The sequence below is a fragment of the Onychomys torridus genome, chromosome 1 (assembly GCF_903995425.1).
Source record: "Onychomys torridus chromosome 1, mOncTor1.1, whole genome shotgun sequence".
Taxonomy (NCBI): Eukaryota; Metazoa; Chordata; class Mammalia; order Rodentia; family Cricetidae; genus Onychomys; species Onychomys torridus.
Genome location: NC_050443.1, coordinates 109,333,698 through 109,350,315, shown reverse-complemented (window position 1 = coordinate 109,350,315; position 16,618 = coordinate 109,333,698). Strand labels below are relative to the sequence as shown.

General features: G+C 42.7%; 1 protein-coding gene across 3 annotated transcripts; it reads right to left on the bottom strand.

Moving 5' to 3' along the window:
* Nucleotides 1-568: 568 nt before the first annotated feature.
* Nucleotides 569-12,973, bottom strand: Bub3 (BUB3 mitotic checkpoint protein). 3 transcript variants are annotated; one of them, XM_036169924.1, is made up of 8 exons: nucleotides 12,752-12,971; nucleotides 12,310-12,504; nucleotides 11,614-11,683; nucleotides 9,947-10,098; nucleotides 6,861-7,019; nucleotides 4,808-4,985; nucleotides 4,466-4,682; nucleotides 569-2,253 (listed from the first exon to the last, which is right to left on the bottom strand). In XM_036169924.1, exons 2-8 carry the CDS (start codon nucleotides 12,502-12,504, stop codon nucleotides 2,244-2,246), a joined length of 981 nt encoding a protein of 326 aa, XP_036025817.1. In that variant the 5' UTR covers nucleotides 12,752-12,971; the 3' UTR covers nucleotides 569-2,243. The 3 variants fall into 3 exon arrangements, with proteins under 3 accessions (XP_036025817.1, XP_036025826.1, XP_036025831.1); XM_036169933.1 differs by having other exon boundaries at nucleotides 12,770-12,970; XM_036169938.1 differs by lacking the exon at nucleotides 569-2,253 and having other exon boundaries at nucleotides 4,462-4,682; nucleotides 12,752-12,973.
* Nucleotides 12,974-16,618: the final 3,645 nt, after the last annotated feature.

Below are 16,618 nucleotides of genomic sequence, written 5' to 3'. Positions count from 1 at the left end.
GGCAGGAAGCACTTTCTACACAGTCTGAAGGCCCCTTAGTTTTGAGCTAAACAAGCACCGAGGGCTTCACAGTTACAGGTATAAACAAAAGCCAAGTGGATATGCAAGTCAAAGGAATTTGGGGGGGGCGGTACTAAATTGAAAAATATGTAAACAGGCACCCCCATTAAATCTCTGTATATATGTGCATATTTTACAATGCTTCCATAGCAGTAGGTTTCATGGCTTTTTCAAAAGGCCTTTAGACTGGGCATGGTGGCTATACCTTTAGTCCCAGCCCTCAGGAGCAGGTCTGCCTCAGTCCTTAAGTCAAAGCCTTATGTCCCAAGGGACAGAGGATGAGCAGCAAACACCTTTCCATTTCTGGAGTAGGACTCAGGAACACAGGCTGCTGCCACAGCAATTTATCTTACATACCTACTAAGATTCCTACCGAAGAGCAGCCCCGCCCCATTCTCCTGAGAATACCTCATCCCTCCCGACAGCTGAAGACTCCAAAAGCATGCCTTCCGGGACTACTAACAGACTACTATGAGAATGGGAAACATGAGACTCCAAGACAGAACCATACAAGTGTTATTGGTTTTTAATTTTGTAAGACATTGAACAGTTTCTGAAAATTGCAAGTGACAATGTATTTATTGTAAAATCATGTCAAGACATCATAACTAGCACTAAATTTAGGTGATACACATATGTACGCACTCACCAGATACCCCACATACAAAAAGAGCAAATTTGACCAAACGTAAGTCTGCCATACCATTATGCTGACTTGTACTCTGCTAAAACACAAGACAGCCGTCACTCTAGGAGACACAGGATTTAGAAAAAGGACTGAATGTTTAACATGCACCCAAAGGACCCTGAGAACAGTTGCAGTCAGCAGAAAGACAGAGTGAAGAAACATTTACAGTATCAGTAAGAAAACCAATTGAAAATGCCAATGTTGGATTGAAGAGATGGCTCAGAGGTTAAGAATACTGGTTGTTCTTCCAAAGGACCCAGAGTTCAATTCCCAGCACCGTAGGAGACAACCATTTCTAGCCCCAGTTCCAGGGGATTTGATGCCCCCTTCTGGCTTCCCAGTGTACTGCACACTGTTGGTGCACAGACATTCATGGCCAACAAAACACCCAAACACATAAAATAAAAATAAAGACAATCTCAAAAAGAAAAAGGCAAGGGAAATTGGAAGTAAAGGGAAATTGGAGGTAAAGGGAGCTATAATAATAAACAGGCAAACTGAGAAGGCGAGCTGGGCAAGTAGTATGCAGGAGAGGCAGGTAGACACACATTTTGTTTTAAGGGACAGAAGGACACCTAAATGAAACCATAAGAAGCTTTCTCATACCACATCAAACACGAGTCCGGAACATGGCTTTGATTTGGCCATCTTTAACACAATGTGTGGAATTTGTGCTCTGCTCTCAACCAGGTGGTTATGACTTTAAAAAGCACATAACCACACCATAGGACCAATGCCAGCAGTCAGCTCCCGGCTGTTACATCATTTACCATCTCGAGGACTTCACTATGATGTAGCAGCTGATGGCTAAGTCCAGAAGTGCCTGACATTTGGTCCCCTGCAGAAGATGTTACTGTGAGCGCAGGGATGCAGGAGCGCTGCAGCACTGGCATTGCTACCAGTCAGGCCAGACATGCCCAGAGGCTGCCAGCCTGTGCCCACACTGAGGGAAGCTGTAGAGATAGCTCACAGGCCTCACTGATCCGCCAAAGGAACATAAGCAAAATGGAGGAATGAGCTCAACTGGATTACTTTACCCAGAGCTGGATCCCCAATGTTCAAGAGCAGGCATGAATAAATGAGACAGTACATTTAAAAACAAATGTCACCCACAACATGTCCTTGATGCAGAGCACTTTGCCTAAGAGAAGTCTTGGTATGCAGTAAATGACAATAATTATCAAAATCTTTAAAAAGACCCAACTTTTAAAAGTTCCAATCTGATTTATTAGACAGCAGAAAAATATGAACAGTTTTAGATTGTGCTACAAAGAACTGAAACACTAACAGCAACAGGGCTTGCTTAGGGACAGGAGAACTTAACTACTGTACAAGGGCACAAAGCCTCCCCGCCCCCACACAATTACAGAGGACACAGAGACTGTTCTGTTGACAGGAAACAGAGAAATCCACATACTAGACGGGGTGTCCAATGACTACACGCAGCCCTGGGGGGGAGCAAGAGGTTCGAGGAGGCACAGCTTTCCGCAGATGATTATGTGGACCTGTAACAAAGAAGACACAGTTCAAAGGACCCACACTAAGACTTCACACTAAGTTCTCACTGACAATCTGCAAAATAAAAATAAGACTTTTCTCTGTCCCCAAAGGACACTCTGGGTAAAATAAATTCCAGTAAAGGTCTAAGTCCTATTCAGAGATGCACATTTACAAATAATACACAGGAGAACAAGAAGTCTGGCAACAGAAACACTCAAAACTACTTAAGACAGGCCAAGCTAAGTTCGTGTTCTGCTACAAGACATTACATCAAAATGGATCTCATTCTCACTGTAATTTTTTCTTTTTAACCTTTAATCACCAGCACTGGGCAACTGAAATGGACATGAGAACTGTATAAATGTCAGGGAAATATGTAAACCTCATTAATGTTTCCAAAAATTCATTTAGCGATAGAAACAGGTCCAGATAGATGCCTGTCTAAATGTACTGCAATTACGTTACAGTGACTTTCCCAAATGCACAGCTATGTTCTGTCTTCTCTCAGCTCATTACCGACTCAAACAATTTGCCCTTCTGGGATCAATTGTTTGCTAATAAATAATTGTTTACAGTCACAAAATGATGTTAGGAGGTTTTCTTATTAGTTTTCCTCCTGCACCCTAATAAGATTGAAAACTAGCTGAGTCCCAAGAGTCTAACCTTAACCTCGCTTTGTTTAACAGCCCAGGAAATGATGAACCATCTGCTTCAGAAAATAATGGACGGCCAAGAGGAAATATTGTCTAATTGTAGATTAACCTCCTCATGAGGCAGTCTGAAGCAGCTTTCGAATTACCAACCATCACCAGCAAAGAAATCAATGGCTCGAGAGCCTTTTCCTCTACCATTTAATGTCCAGAAAGAACACAAAGGGATTTTTATTACTTCTATTTACAAACATTTATTTCCACAATAGAAACAAAACTCAAGGTCAAAACTGCTTCTCAAAAAGTGCAGTCACTGCCCTCAAGTCCTGTTTGGCCAAATACCTTTAATGCAGCACACCATGAAACCATCTCATGCACTTAACTTTTCATCAAGAGAAAAAAAATAAACAATAAAAACCTCTTTTCCTTTATTTTCAGGTTCTCAAAAAAAAATAATTAATTAATTAGTATCTCCCCGATTTCTCTGTTAACAGTTATAAGTCCACCACTGGGGAGGACCAACTATTTTACTATTATCAACATGGCACTTAAGTAAATGAAATCAAGAACATGGTGACCTACAAGTTCAAAAGAAGAAAGAACATCATGAACTCAAAATGGCCAGCCAGGACATGAAATATAAAAGTGACAGATTAAATGCAAACATGGCCCTTTATCCAATTGGCTCCACAGTCTAAAACTTCTCTACAATCCAACCTGTAAAAGCACACACATTACTCCCTGTAAACGCTCTGCTCCTACAGAGAGGGACCCAACACATTTAGCAAGGGCACTTAAGAAAATCACAGAAGTCCAACACACATTTACTTATCACAAATATTCCCTGAGGATTTCCTTTGAGGACCTGAGAACAGGGACAAGGAAGAGGACAAGGACATGGGGCAGGCAATGCATGGTGTATTGTGTGCCTAAGCCTCTGTGTTCTCAGAGTCTAGAAGAGGTCACTAAATAAAAGACTTGGTACTGCTGCTGCCAAAACAGCAAAACAGAGGCCCCTTTCAGTCAAGAGTTAGGACCCACAGCTAGCACCATCGGTGAAAATTCCAAAAGTAAGTAAATCTGCTATGCTAGGCTAGGCAAGGCCATATTACTCAAGTCTCCATGAAGACCCAAGGGTCATTTACTTCTGTAAATAGTACAGAAATAATCTCTGGAGAGGGACTTTTTTTTTGGGTGGGGGAGCAGTTCAAATTCTTAAATATCTTAAATAGAATTTACTAAAATATATTATTCTTGAATTCCTCAACTTAATTTTAAAGCAATGATCTGGTAGTAACTCCAGGGATTCAAATAATAGAGCCTATTCAAGAAGAATGAGAGTTTGACATTCTTCCCTACAAAACAACCAGGCACAATTTTATCCATCACAACGTCTATCAACCTACGGATATTGAAAGCTTGGGAGAACAAGATAAAATCAACTCCAACCCTAGAGTCAGCTGCACTATCGAGCAGGCATCAACAATGCTATTCATGAATTGAGAAAAATTAATAAGTCCTGGGTTGAATGCAAGAAAAGGCTTCAATCCAGGTGAAGCATACTCACTTGGGCTTTGTTTCTGCATCTGTCACTTGGCGAATGAAGATACCGTCTTCAGGGTGCTCCGTGTCATCCATTTCATACATGTATGACGACGCAATTGCAAGCGTGGTTCCGTCATTACTGAAGGCAAGAGACGCAATGCTAGTGGGGTAGCGGTGGAACTGGCAGAGTCGCTTCTTGTTAAACGGGTCCCAGATATTTACAAATCCATCAGAACCACCTGCAAGTAATGTAAGTTGTTAAAATGGCCCTTTGTACCAAAGCAAACAGACTATTAGGATTCTGCCTGAGCATAAGCAGGGCACAGTCTGAAAACTCAGCTCAGGCCTAGGTGTCATACTTCACCTGTGGCAAACGTATTGTGGATATTGTGAAAGGAAATGGCGTTGACTGGGTAAATCTGCTCAATGTTGTTTTCCTTTAGCCTGTGACACTTGAAAGCGTACTTCTTCTTCTGAACCTCGGGGCTTGGGTCCAAGTACTCCACTGCCACCCGGCCTTCAATGGAGCTCAACACATAACCCTGCCGAGAGATCAGAGGCCCCAAATGGCAAAACCTGCCTTCCCGAGAGCACACGAGGTCCCCAATTCAATCCATAAGGACGACTATTTCAGAAATGAAAGTTCAGCCAGGTTTAATAAAGGACTGGAGCTGTACAGACAGTCATGACACCTCTATAAATAGCTAAGAACATCAACACAATGCTTTCTAAGAAATGGGGCCACCCCCGCTTGCTTTCTCCACACCATTAGTACCTAACATACTGCAACCAAAAAGGACTCGTTTTGTGTACTTCATCTAAACAAACCTAGACTAAATCTAAACAAAAATGTTTAAGTTTTAGTATCCTTTGTCTCCTGCCCTGAAGGGGACTCCAATCCGTTGCCTCAGTTAAACCCCTCTCCATCTTTAACTCCTTAAGCACTGTGCCCCCATCAGGAGGGTGGACCAGTCAGTAATCAAGCCCCAGCTCAGCTGGCCTGCCTCTGCATATACTATAGTGAGTCAGCTTTGCACAGACCAGACTGTGAGCAACTGTCGAGAGTGCTTCTCAGTTTCAGACCTCCGTCTTCGCTGAAATAACATATTTTTTAAAAGATAATGCAATGATTATGAAATTTGTGCTTTTTACATTTTTACATTTTGGTCAAGGTGTTAAGTTATTCCCAAAAACTGCTCACAGAAAATGAATTCAACATAATCCATTTTTTTTATTGTCTTCTCATTTATTTTATGTGCATGCATGTATGTGTGCAGAGGCACTTGGGAGTAGAGGTCAGGGGGGCAACTCGCAGCGGATGGCTCCCTCCTTCTACCACGTGGGTCCCAGGGATCGAACTCAGGGTGTCAGTCTTGGTGGTAAGTACTTCTGCCCACTGAGCCACCTCCATTTTTTTTTTTTAAATAAAATCCTACTTTAAGCATCCATCATAAAAGCAAAGATAATCCTACAGAAAAATTTAAATATAAAGACACAAAAATAGTCTTTGTAATGCAAGCATGTTTTAATCACATTTAAGCCTATCTAAGTTTCATTAACTGCAGCTAATTGCCTTTAATACTTATCCTTTCTTTAAAAGAACTATGATCACCACTTGAGGCTCACGGTGAGACAAAGGGCCAAGAAAACTGACTTCCTTTCCCATATTCCACAGCAGCTAAAGGACAGCCCTGACTCCAGATGCATTTACTGCTTTAAGTGAAGTTTCCTCTTAAAAAAAAAAAAATTCCTACAGCAGCTCACCTCACAACCAACTGCCCTTATACTTTTTAGGACTGTGTCTCACTTTATAGCTCATGATGGCCTTGAACTCACAATCTTCCGGCTTCAGTACTGCTAATGAAAGGGACTCACTCAATACAGCATGAGATCGTCATCATATGAGACACTACATGATCTCAATGGCATTCTTATAAAAATAAGGAAAAAGAAAATATCAAAGCCCTATTGTTAATGAGAGAAACCACTGTTAACATTAGGATTAAAAAACACAAAGGCAGGCATCCTAATACATAGCTGCAATTCCAGCATTGGAGAAGCCGAGGCTAAGGAGGTGTAAAAATGAGACCAACCTAGGATACATTTTTAAAAAGGCAAATTCTATAAACATAAATTTCCAAATTTAAGCTTTGATTGGCTTATAAACTAAAATATGTTAAACTCTTTGATAATGCATACTAATTAAGCATCCCATACCAAAAGCAGCAATAAGACTTCTATCCAAAGCACTTGACCTCTGGAACATCAACATCTTCCCTAAAATGTGGGATTAAGTTAAGTTATTCCCCCTTTAACGTGCAGCTGTCTTTAAAGGATTACAGAGAGCAGGCCTAAGGCAAATTTTAAGTCACTACTACTTGGAAATTCCAGAAAAGGGAGGGTATGGGGACCAGTACCTGCTTGTTTGGGAAGGCACGGATGCAGCGCGTCTGGTACTTCAGGCTGGATTCCCTGCGCTGCTGCACATAACCCATATTCCTCAAGTCCCACACCAGCACTCGGCGGCCTGCTGTCCCCACAATCAGTCTGTCCCCGGACACTGACAGGGTGTACACCTTTTAGAAAACATCAAAACTTGATAGTCATCATCTACTTCCTGAAAAATAACATTTTGCTCCCAAAGTCAATCTAATCCTAAAACCATTAAAAAAAAAAAAAAAAAAAAAAAAAAAGCTAGCTGAATGGGTTCCCAGAGCAGGTATCCACTTTAGACATAAGTGAGGTGACTTAGATAAAGTTAGCACACCCAGTACATCACTAAGTATACTCCAACAAAACTTGTAGACACTCTTGAAGACACAACACTATTATTACGATATTTCCCCAAAAATTTCTTGCCTCATTTAAGATAAAAGTATTAAACCCACTCAAAACAGGGCAATGAAGTCAAAACGCCTTTGAGAGAGCTTCTGGCTTTTGTAAAAGAATCATTTTCATTTTTTTCTACAACCAGACCAGCTTTTTAAAGATTTCATTTGGCAACTCTAAAACTCTTGGCATCTCCCAGCTAGTCTTCTAGGAAGAGTGGAGAAGGACAGCCTGCCTGTTAAGGCTGTCTCACGGCTTTGCAGGCACAAACACAGAATGAAAAGATAAGGCTAGCTGCACAAAGTGAAGCTAATCCTTGGGCTCTGATGTCATCACGTTCAAAGAAGAAAGCTCAGCTTAAGGAGATGAAAAAAAAAAAAAAACTTAAAGCATTTTATCCCCTGAAAGTATCTATTTTTCTCCCTCATAATGTCTTCTCTTCAATATTTAAACTTCCACAAAATACCTCTATAAGAAATCATAAATTTCTTACAAGAAGAACATTTAGGGGCTTACTTACAGATGTTACATGGACACCAGAAGGAACAAATTCATGGAAGAGCAGCAAGTGTCTTCCTAACTAGTCATTTCCTTAAAAATCTAGCTTTCAGATCTATAACAGAGGTTATTGCTGACTTTCAACCTCCACAGAATTGCTATTAAAAAATGCAGAGGAACCATGTTATGGTAAGACTTCCTTTTAACCCTCAATAACTAAGCCATACAGCTGATAATCACCAGTACGTTAACTACAGACCACCAGCCAAAAAAAAAAAACAGGTCAGGTTACAATACAATGCCCAAACAGTAGCCACTATAATCTGACTTTAAAATTTAACAACTAGTGTAACTGAAGGAAAATAGGAATTTAGAAAATTGAAATATTAAGTAATTGTATATTTAAATAAGAATATTAGAATGTTTATTCAGAAAGCCAGTATTTTCTAAAAAAGAAAAAGAAAAATTAATCTATAACATATGAAGTGCTGAACTTAAAAAAATAAACCAGAAAGAGATCAGTTTACAGTGGTACAATTGTATCAGGAATTTACCTTCAATCTTTACTACACAGGTGACACCAAGCTTCTAAAGCTGCTTTCTAGCCCCACTGATCATAAATCAAGGAAAACCAGTGTCATGCTACTGACTAGGTATATACATTTATCAGAGAAAAGTATGAAAAAAAAGTGACATAATGAACCTCGCTGAACCAATAAGCAGCTTGATTCAGTGTGGCTGTCCAGTGTATGATATTCTGTCAGCAATTTATCACCACTCTTAACATGTTACATACAACCATAAATCAAAACTAGAAACAATGCAATTATTTTATTCTGGACAAAGGTCTTGCCAGAGTAGATTCGACTGTGACGTGACAAAAGGAATGGCCCTTTGGATGCACTGCTGTACATCACGATGGTTAACAGGGCGAACCGGAGATTTACACTAAGGAAATGGACACAAGTGGAGAGCACCTTTAAACGGCTAAAACAATCCATCTTTAAATTAACTACCACCTGATAAAAGTCTGATGAGGACACAGTTTAAGTATGTTTACCAGGGGTTGGGGATTTAGCTCAGTGGTAGAGCGCTTGCCTAGCAAGCACAAGGCCCTGGGTTCGATCCTCAGCTCCAGGAAAAAAAAAAAAGTATGTTTACCAAGCAGATCAAGAAGTTAGAAGACACAGAGTTAGTTTTAAAAGCTCCATTCACAGGAGAATCATTTTTCTCCAGGGACAGGACACCATAGGCTATCTAAGTGGTCAGCCATAAACACATGTGTGCATGTGTATAAAATAATAATTATAGAAGAGGCCATGAACCTGAGAATTAGTGGAGGGAGTTGGAGGGTAGAAAACCCAGCTAACATCTAATAATTATCCACTATGTGCCAAAGCCCATGTGACATAAAGACACAGGGACGAGTACAGGCCTGGGGATGTAGCTCAGGCAGAGTGCTTGCTTGCCTAGCATGTACATACATTTTCATGAAATTGTCAACAACAAAAAGGAACCATAGATGAAAACGGTTTTATCTAAAGGTAGAGCTTACCAAACTGGATTGAGATAACAACAACAACAATAACAGACCCAGACCTGCTATGACACTGTCTGTGGGAAATAGGATTTAGATCCAGTGTTTAAAAGCTCCATTTACTATTTACTACAAGCCTTCACATTACATCTGCCAGCAATGAAATACACACACAGCAATAAACCAGAGAACACATCTCTCTCTCTCTCCCTCTCTCTCAAGTTGAAATGATAATCCTTTTCATTCTCAACTGTCAATTCAAATGGGACCTCAAGTCACAACTGAAAATGAGTGACGCTTCATCCCATTTTCTGGTTTGGGATGTCAGGCTGAGTTTAGGATGATCCGTCTCTGTAAATTGCTTCTCTGAAAAGGTAGCTCTCAGAGCTCAGATCTAAAGCTTAACAATAACATGGAACAAGAATTTCAGCTGTGCTCTCTAGCCCACGTTTAACAACTGACAGAAAAAGATGACCCAAATTTAAAGTTAATTCCCTTCACATTGAAGCATTTCCATGTAGGTAGTTTTCTAAAACAGACTGCCAGTTCTTAACCCATTCAACAGCATATTCATCAAGCACACACCAAAATGAACAACCCCAGTGTACACAGCACCCCTGCTGAACGTAAGCACCCTACCTTTTCTGGCTGAGAGAAGGTCCCGGCATTACAAGGAGTTCTGGGGTCCCACAGCTTAACTGTCTGATCCCAGCTTCCAGTGACCATCACATTCACTTCCGGACAGTACTCCACACATCTGATAGGGGCATCATGGGTTCCGACAAGGTTTTCTATTGCCAAGAAAAATAACATAAAAACAACACATCTAGCTTTACTGTCTCAACTACCTGGGATACCTCAAATGAACTAAGGGGACATCCAACTAAAATGAATTTGTCTCAATCAACTCCACAGAGATGTCTGCATGCGGAACAATCTCTCCAGAACTACAAGTTACCCATTCCTCTCTAACTTACTTCTTCACACTGCGACGGTTAATTCTATAGCAAGACTATAGCACAGCTGCCTTGACTCTCCAATTGTATTAGGATGGTGAGTGCTTATCAACTTGATCCTAAATTTTATAAGAAAACTGGTTTAACTCTCTCTGCTTTTGTATCTAGTACAAGATTCGGTACATTGTAGGTCCTCAAGAAATATTTGTTGAATGAAGAAATGAGTGGAGATCTCAGGTTTCCTGTACCCTGACAACACTCTTCACATTAAGCCAATGCTAGTAAGAAATGGTCACAGGATTTGAAATCTGAGGGTGTCTTTCAGGTAATTCACTTTGTTCTCATGGTAAGGTCAAATTTCTACTACATAATTTCCTTCCTGTCCATTCCAACCTTCACAATATCTCATCTGTTCACCCAGTTAACATCTAATAATTATCTACTATGTGCCAAAGCTCATGTGACATAAAGAGACACAGGGACGAGTACAGGCCTGGGGATGTAGCTCAGGCAGAGTGCTCGCTTGCCTAGCATGTACATAATACACAGGAAAAGTCACTTTCACACAAAGGCCTCTTCCAAGGAAACACTGCTCTTTTCTCCTCGAAACAGCCTCATGTAGCCTAGGCTGGCCTCAAACCGGCTATGTAGCTGAGGTTGACCTTCAATTTCTGGTCTTCCTGCCTCCCCCTTGCCAGTGCTGTGCTTACAGCACCACCAGCTCGGTCCTTCTCTGTGCATCCTCCCATGGTTCAACAGAGCCTCTAGGTAGTTCATCACGACACCCTGCCCTCTCCTTCAAGTATACCTACATCATACAGGGCAAGCAAACAAAGCTCACAGAGCTCTGTGTATCTGAGTTCCATTCCAACTTCTGCCTCAGTGAAATCATGCAAACTCTAAGAAACGTTTTTACACACGCAACTGAAATACAATCTCCTGCTAAGACTACAAAAGCTTCGCTAAGCTGAACGTGACTGGCTTTGCACTGCATTTTTAAACCACACTTCTCTTTAGTTTATGAAGAGACTACCCTAAAGTATCAAACAGTCCTAGGAAATCCTGACAAATCACACACCATGGATCCAGTCCCCTTTAAAAGGGTCTGAAGGTGGTGCTCAAATGCTGAAGTGACATTTCCGGTAAACTCTTAAGACGGACACCGCTCAAAATGGGCTTTACAGCCAAATGCACACTCCATTTGTGGACACGTCATTCCAATTTTAAAAGCCTGTTGTCAAAGCCACTTTCCACATTCACCTAAGCATCGAAACCAGCTACTCGTCCTAGGTAAGCATTTCTACACTAACACACTAGCAAAGAAACACTGGTAAAATGTGCCCATATTACCTTGATCAGTGTTCAAATCATGCATTTTCAGTTGGTGATCTAATCCTCCACTCCAGGCATGCGTTGGATCCTACAAAGTAAAGTTTTGTTTCGGTTTTTTGAGACAGGAACTCACTATATAGAACAGGCCTGCCTCTGCCTCTGGGATTAAAGGCTTGGCCACCATGCCCAGCCCCTTAAGAAGCTTTGAACCATTTCAAAGTCACAAAGCTTTAGCAAGCATTTCAAAATTACTAAATTTCTACAGCCAACTGTTTGGGTTATGCCCAGTGTGACAGACTCTAAGAAGTAAACAAAAACGCAAGTATGTGATCGCCAAAACGAATAAAGAGCAGCTTTATCTCGATTGACACCAGCAGCTAACTAGAGGTTAGATAGTCACTAGTAATAGTAGGATTGTAACTAGGTAGTCACTCCTTTCAACCACTCCTTTTTATAAGGTAGCTAAATTAGTACTGCTGAGAATTTCAAATACAATTATCTTACGTCCAGAAAGTTTACCCAAGTCTGAACTTGAAAGGGGAGATTGAAACTGAGATGAAAGGGGAAATAAAAACACACAAACCATGGAAGTAGGCTCAAAACTAGGCTCAAGGGAAGTGTTCCAGAACACAATGAACTGTCCGAATTCTCCAAACCGTGTCCTGCCTACACTAATTCAGTAAGGGGCCAGGAGCAGAAACTGAGTCCACCTACGTAGAAGGCGCAGTCCAGGACAGCACCAGTGTGCTGGTACTTGAGTCGCATGGAGTTGGCGGGCACATCGTAGAGGCGCACAGACGTATCCCAGGAGGAGACCAAAAGGAACTGGGAGGTGTTGGGGCTGAACTTGACCGAGGAGATGCCATCCTCGGGTGGCTGGTTCAGCTTGAACTCGTTCGAACCCGTCATCTGCAGAACAAATGCTAAGTCTGAGTCCCTTACTGGAGCAACAGAGGCCGGCCCGGGTCTGCGCCTGCGCAGAGCCCGGGTCGGCCTTACTCTTTTAAGACTAGCCGCCATCCAGCTCCCGCCGAGCTCTACCCGGCCCGGCCTCCTTCCCTGCCCGCGTTTCCCCAAGTAATACATAACGAACGCCAACCGAATACCCCTATGCACCGACCCACTGGCTGCAGGCCGCAAATCCCGCTCCACCCACCCTCGCCCGGACCTCTACCTCGTGTTCGCCTAAGCAACGTTTCCGAACCGGCCACCAACAACCCTCTTCTCTCCGAGCACTCCCAGGCTAGCGGAGGAGGCAGAGAGGAAGCCCCGGTGCAAGCCTATCATTGGCTGATTTCGAACGCCAACGGCTCGATCTCGGCCGCTAATTGGTTGGATCTGCAGCTCGAGTCATTGCCGTAGTCATCCTGTTCCGGCTCAAAGGGAAACCGCGGGTTTTTTCCGTTCACCGGGTCTCAGTACCACCACGCAGAGGTTACGTCGCGAAGCTGCGGAGGGAAACTACAACTCCCAAGTATGCTCAGGGTAAGGAGCCACTCAGGCCCGCCCACATTTGTACGCTGCATGCTGGGAGATGTAGTCTTCTTGGGGCTGTCTGCCTGACCATCTACATCCACAGAGTAGGAGGCAGGAAAGATGTTCTTTTTTTTTATCTAGCTCTGGTTGTGACACACTTCTCCCCTGACTCTCAGACACAGAATCCAGTTTTGGTTGGTACTGCTATAGAGATAAAATAATATTTTATTTCTGGGCATGCACATACCCCTGGAATTAACCCAAATTAGACATACTGAAGAAAATAGGTTCTAGTCAATTGCACTATTTGCCTTCATTTTGCTGGAGTTTCCCTCTGTGAAGTACAGTCTCGTTTCCCTTGAGTTCTAGTGATCTCATAGGAACTAGCCCTTGTTTCCAGAGGTGTTTGTTTGTTTGTTTGTTGTTTTAATCTCTCAACAATTATCAAGCACCTGAATGCCAGGCTTGGCAAGAGGCTCTGGGGATACAAATTCAACCAAACTACTCCTTGTACAAGAGTACTGCATCCCAAAAGGACAGGGAGACTTCCAATGTTTTAAAGCTCAAGCAGAGGCTTTTAGGGATATTCATCGTAGGTCCTAAGAGTCCCCTTCTCCCCCACCATGGGAGCTGCAGGCTCAGTTTGCTGCATTTTCTGTTTCTAAAATCCTCCAAACGTGTAAGAGCTCAGGGGATCACTCCAGTGACAAGAAACTGTTTGGGTTCTGTGAAAGAAAAGCAGTACTTGACGAACAGAGTATAGTGGCTGGCATACTGACATGCAAAACATTACTGAGAGTTTCTATCCTATCCTTGCTACGATTTCTTTCTCACTGCCCTCTCATTTCTGAGACAGTCTCTTTTACTTGGTAATTTCTCGTGAAGTAGAAACTTGTCGCTAGGATTAAGCTATTTAAATTTCAAGGGACATTAATAATGACAAATTGCTCTTTAGGTATGCACACAATCTGAAATAAATGCACTTAAGGTTCCTCACAATAAACACACACACACACAAAGTCTTTCTCCTATTGCTCTGAAGTTGATTATTACGGCTAAATATTCTGGACTTCTTTTCTCTTCAGATAGTTCTAATGTTTGGTCCTCTCTTCCTCTTCTCTTTCAACAAATCAATGGCCAAGTTCAATTTTTTTTTAAATGCAGTGAGTTGTTTTGCATTCTAACTTTAGCAAAATAATTTTCCCTCCTGACTTATTTGAGTCTCTTTCCCAGTTGTTTATTTAATTCTATTAGTGTTTCCAGATTCTGAGCATAAATTACCTGCTAATAAAATCTAAGTGTATTTCATTATCCAGTGTGTGTATGATTCAGGTCCCTCTGGCCATGCAGTTGCAGCCCAACTCTATTTGAGTTTTAAGAAACGTCAATCTTTTAAATCAAGTTTAGAGCCTGAAAGGAGATGGACTATTTTGCTGATTATTCAAATGAATTGATAGACTTGAGATGGGAAATCTGGCAACAGTAGAGTCTTGAACATTCACAACCCAAATGTGAAGTGTGTGTGTGTGTGTGTGTGTGTGTGTGTGTGTGTGTATGCGTGTGATATTCAGTCACCTGTTGGAAAAACTCCTAGAAACTCATTCCAGTGTCAGGTCACTTGTCACAGCTAATGTCTGGGTGAGTGAAGAAAGTCAACCATGTCAACCATATACATATGAAACTGGGACAATGGGCATTCCCAAAAATATGAAGGGCAAACTCAACGCGTTATGTGCTGACAGTGAGTAGAGCAAGTCACTACCCATAGAGAAAGCCAGCCTAAAGAGAATATGGTGACCCATACTGTTAAGTCCATCAGCAAATTGTAATCTACCAAAATGCAGACCAAAATAATCTGAGTGGAATATTCTTTTTACAAGATGTTCCTCTGAAGTAATTTGGTTGTTTCTGTGCAGAATGTTCAAAGAATGCTATCAGGGAAAGAATGCAAAGAGATTAGTGTGACATCTTTAATGAGATAAAATACAGACATTCAGTAAATAAGAAGAGAACTGATGTTCTCTCTCTGACCACCCCAAATTTAGTGTACACTCTCAGCATGTGTTAGGGCCTCAACAAATATTTGTGGACACGAACACAGCTAATGAAACAAATGCAAGTGAACCAACCTAGTATTGGCAGGTGCGTTCTTGAGTAGCATCCATCTGACGTCACCTTGGAGTAGTTGCCGGTTTTACGAAATATAACGTGATAAGAAGAAAAATGGGCAATATCAGAGCAAATCTCTTCGACCAGGCACTTTACACGGAATGGTATGGATCATGTAAACATTTGCATTCTGTGTATTTCTACAAAATGCAAGTCATTTCGATTCCTCTTGGCGCAGAGACAGGTCAGTCAGGCGAACGTTTCCTTCTGAAGAAAGAAATAAGGCCTTGTCGCTGCCGATTCCTAGCTCCTTGCACCGGGTCAACCTCCAAGGGGAGGCAGGCGGACCTAGAAACTCCACCTGAGGCCTCCTCCAAGGTCTTGCATCTATTTCTGAGCTTTAACAAGGAACAGGTGGCTGCTATCAGAACAGAGAGAAAGAGAACGGTCTGCGATTTGCATAATTCCGGTGCTGCTGTTCTTTGGGTGCAGCGCCTCCCCAGCTCCTGCGTGGAGGCAGGTTGTCAGGGCACCGCAGTCGGTGGACGCCTCCACTGCACCTCAAGGTTCAAGTCAGAAACAGCCGCTGTGTGACGGCCGCTGATCCGACCATTTAGCCGCTCACACTGCACATTTAACAACTACAGAAAGTGTAGGGAAGCTCCTCTACCACCTGCTCCACGAATCCCTCCATCGAAATGTGGCCTTTAGGATCCCTGCCCCCCACCCCCCCCACCCCGCGCGCAACAAACACACACCCTCTCCGCGCAGAACACACAACTTTGTCACCAGCCGGAGAATTGTGTGTGGCTGCAAGCGGGGTCGCGTGGGGCTTTGGACCCCAAGCAGACGCTTTCGTCTCACTCTGCAAAGGAGGACGTCAGGCGCGCCAGTCGGCTTTGACCATTCATGGAGGGCCCAGCTTCAGTATAGCTCAAAACGATCCCAGCGCCAGGGAGATGTTCACCTTCTTGCCCGACTTATTCCCAGAGGCAACCCGTCAGCAGCCCGGCCTGCCTCTCCGCCTTTGTCTTTCTCGGTGAGGGCTCGGGATCTCGGTTCCATCCTGGAGTGCACCCCAACCCGCACACCTGGATCGTGGGAACTGTGATGTTCCAGAAAGCAGCTCCAGTCACGTGCTGCCTGGGCAGCCCCACTATCCCGACCTTTAACCTCTGAGCCCAACCCCACCCTCCGGTAAAGAGAGCCGGGCCGTGGTGGCGGAGGGGGAAGGCGTGTGTACGGGGAGGGGAAAGTTGGGAGGGTGTAGAGAATCTTCATGCTCTGGCACTAAAAATCCAGAAACTACTCTGTGCATTGTGTCGCGGGACAATTAATCCTTCCAAAGTTAACAACCGTGTTTAAAACGTTTTATTTTTTTTTTTCTCTTTAAAAATATTTACAGATCTGTGTTCTCCTCATTTCACCCCTCAAGATG

Bases quoted from the DNA above. Each gene is read 5' to 3' on its own strand.
- Bub3 (XM_036169924.1), bottom strand. From the start codon at position 12,504: ATGACGGGTTCGAACGAGTTCAAGCTGAACCAGCCACCCGAGGATGGC. The intron at 11,684-12,309 runs GTAGGTGGACTC...TTTACTTTGTAG, and splicing joins TCCTGGACTGCGCCTTCTAC to GATCCAACGCATGCCTGGAG. The intron at 4,683-4,807 runs GTGAAGTATGAC...CATTACTTGCAG, and splicing joins CCACAATACGTTTGCCACAG to GTGGTTCTGATGGATTTGTA.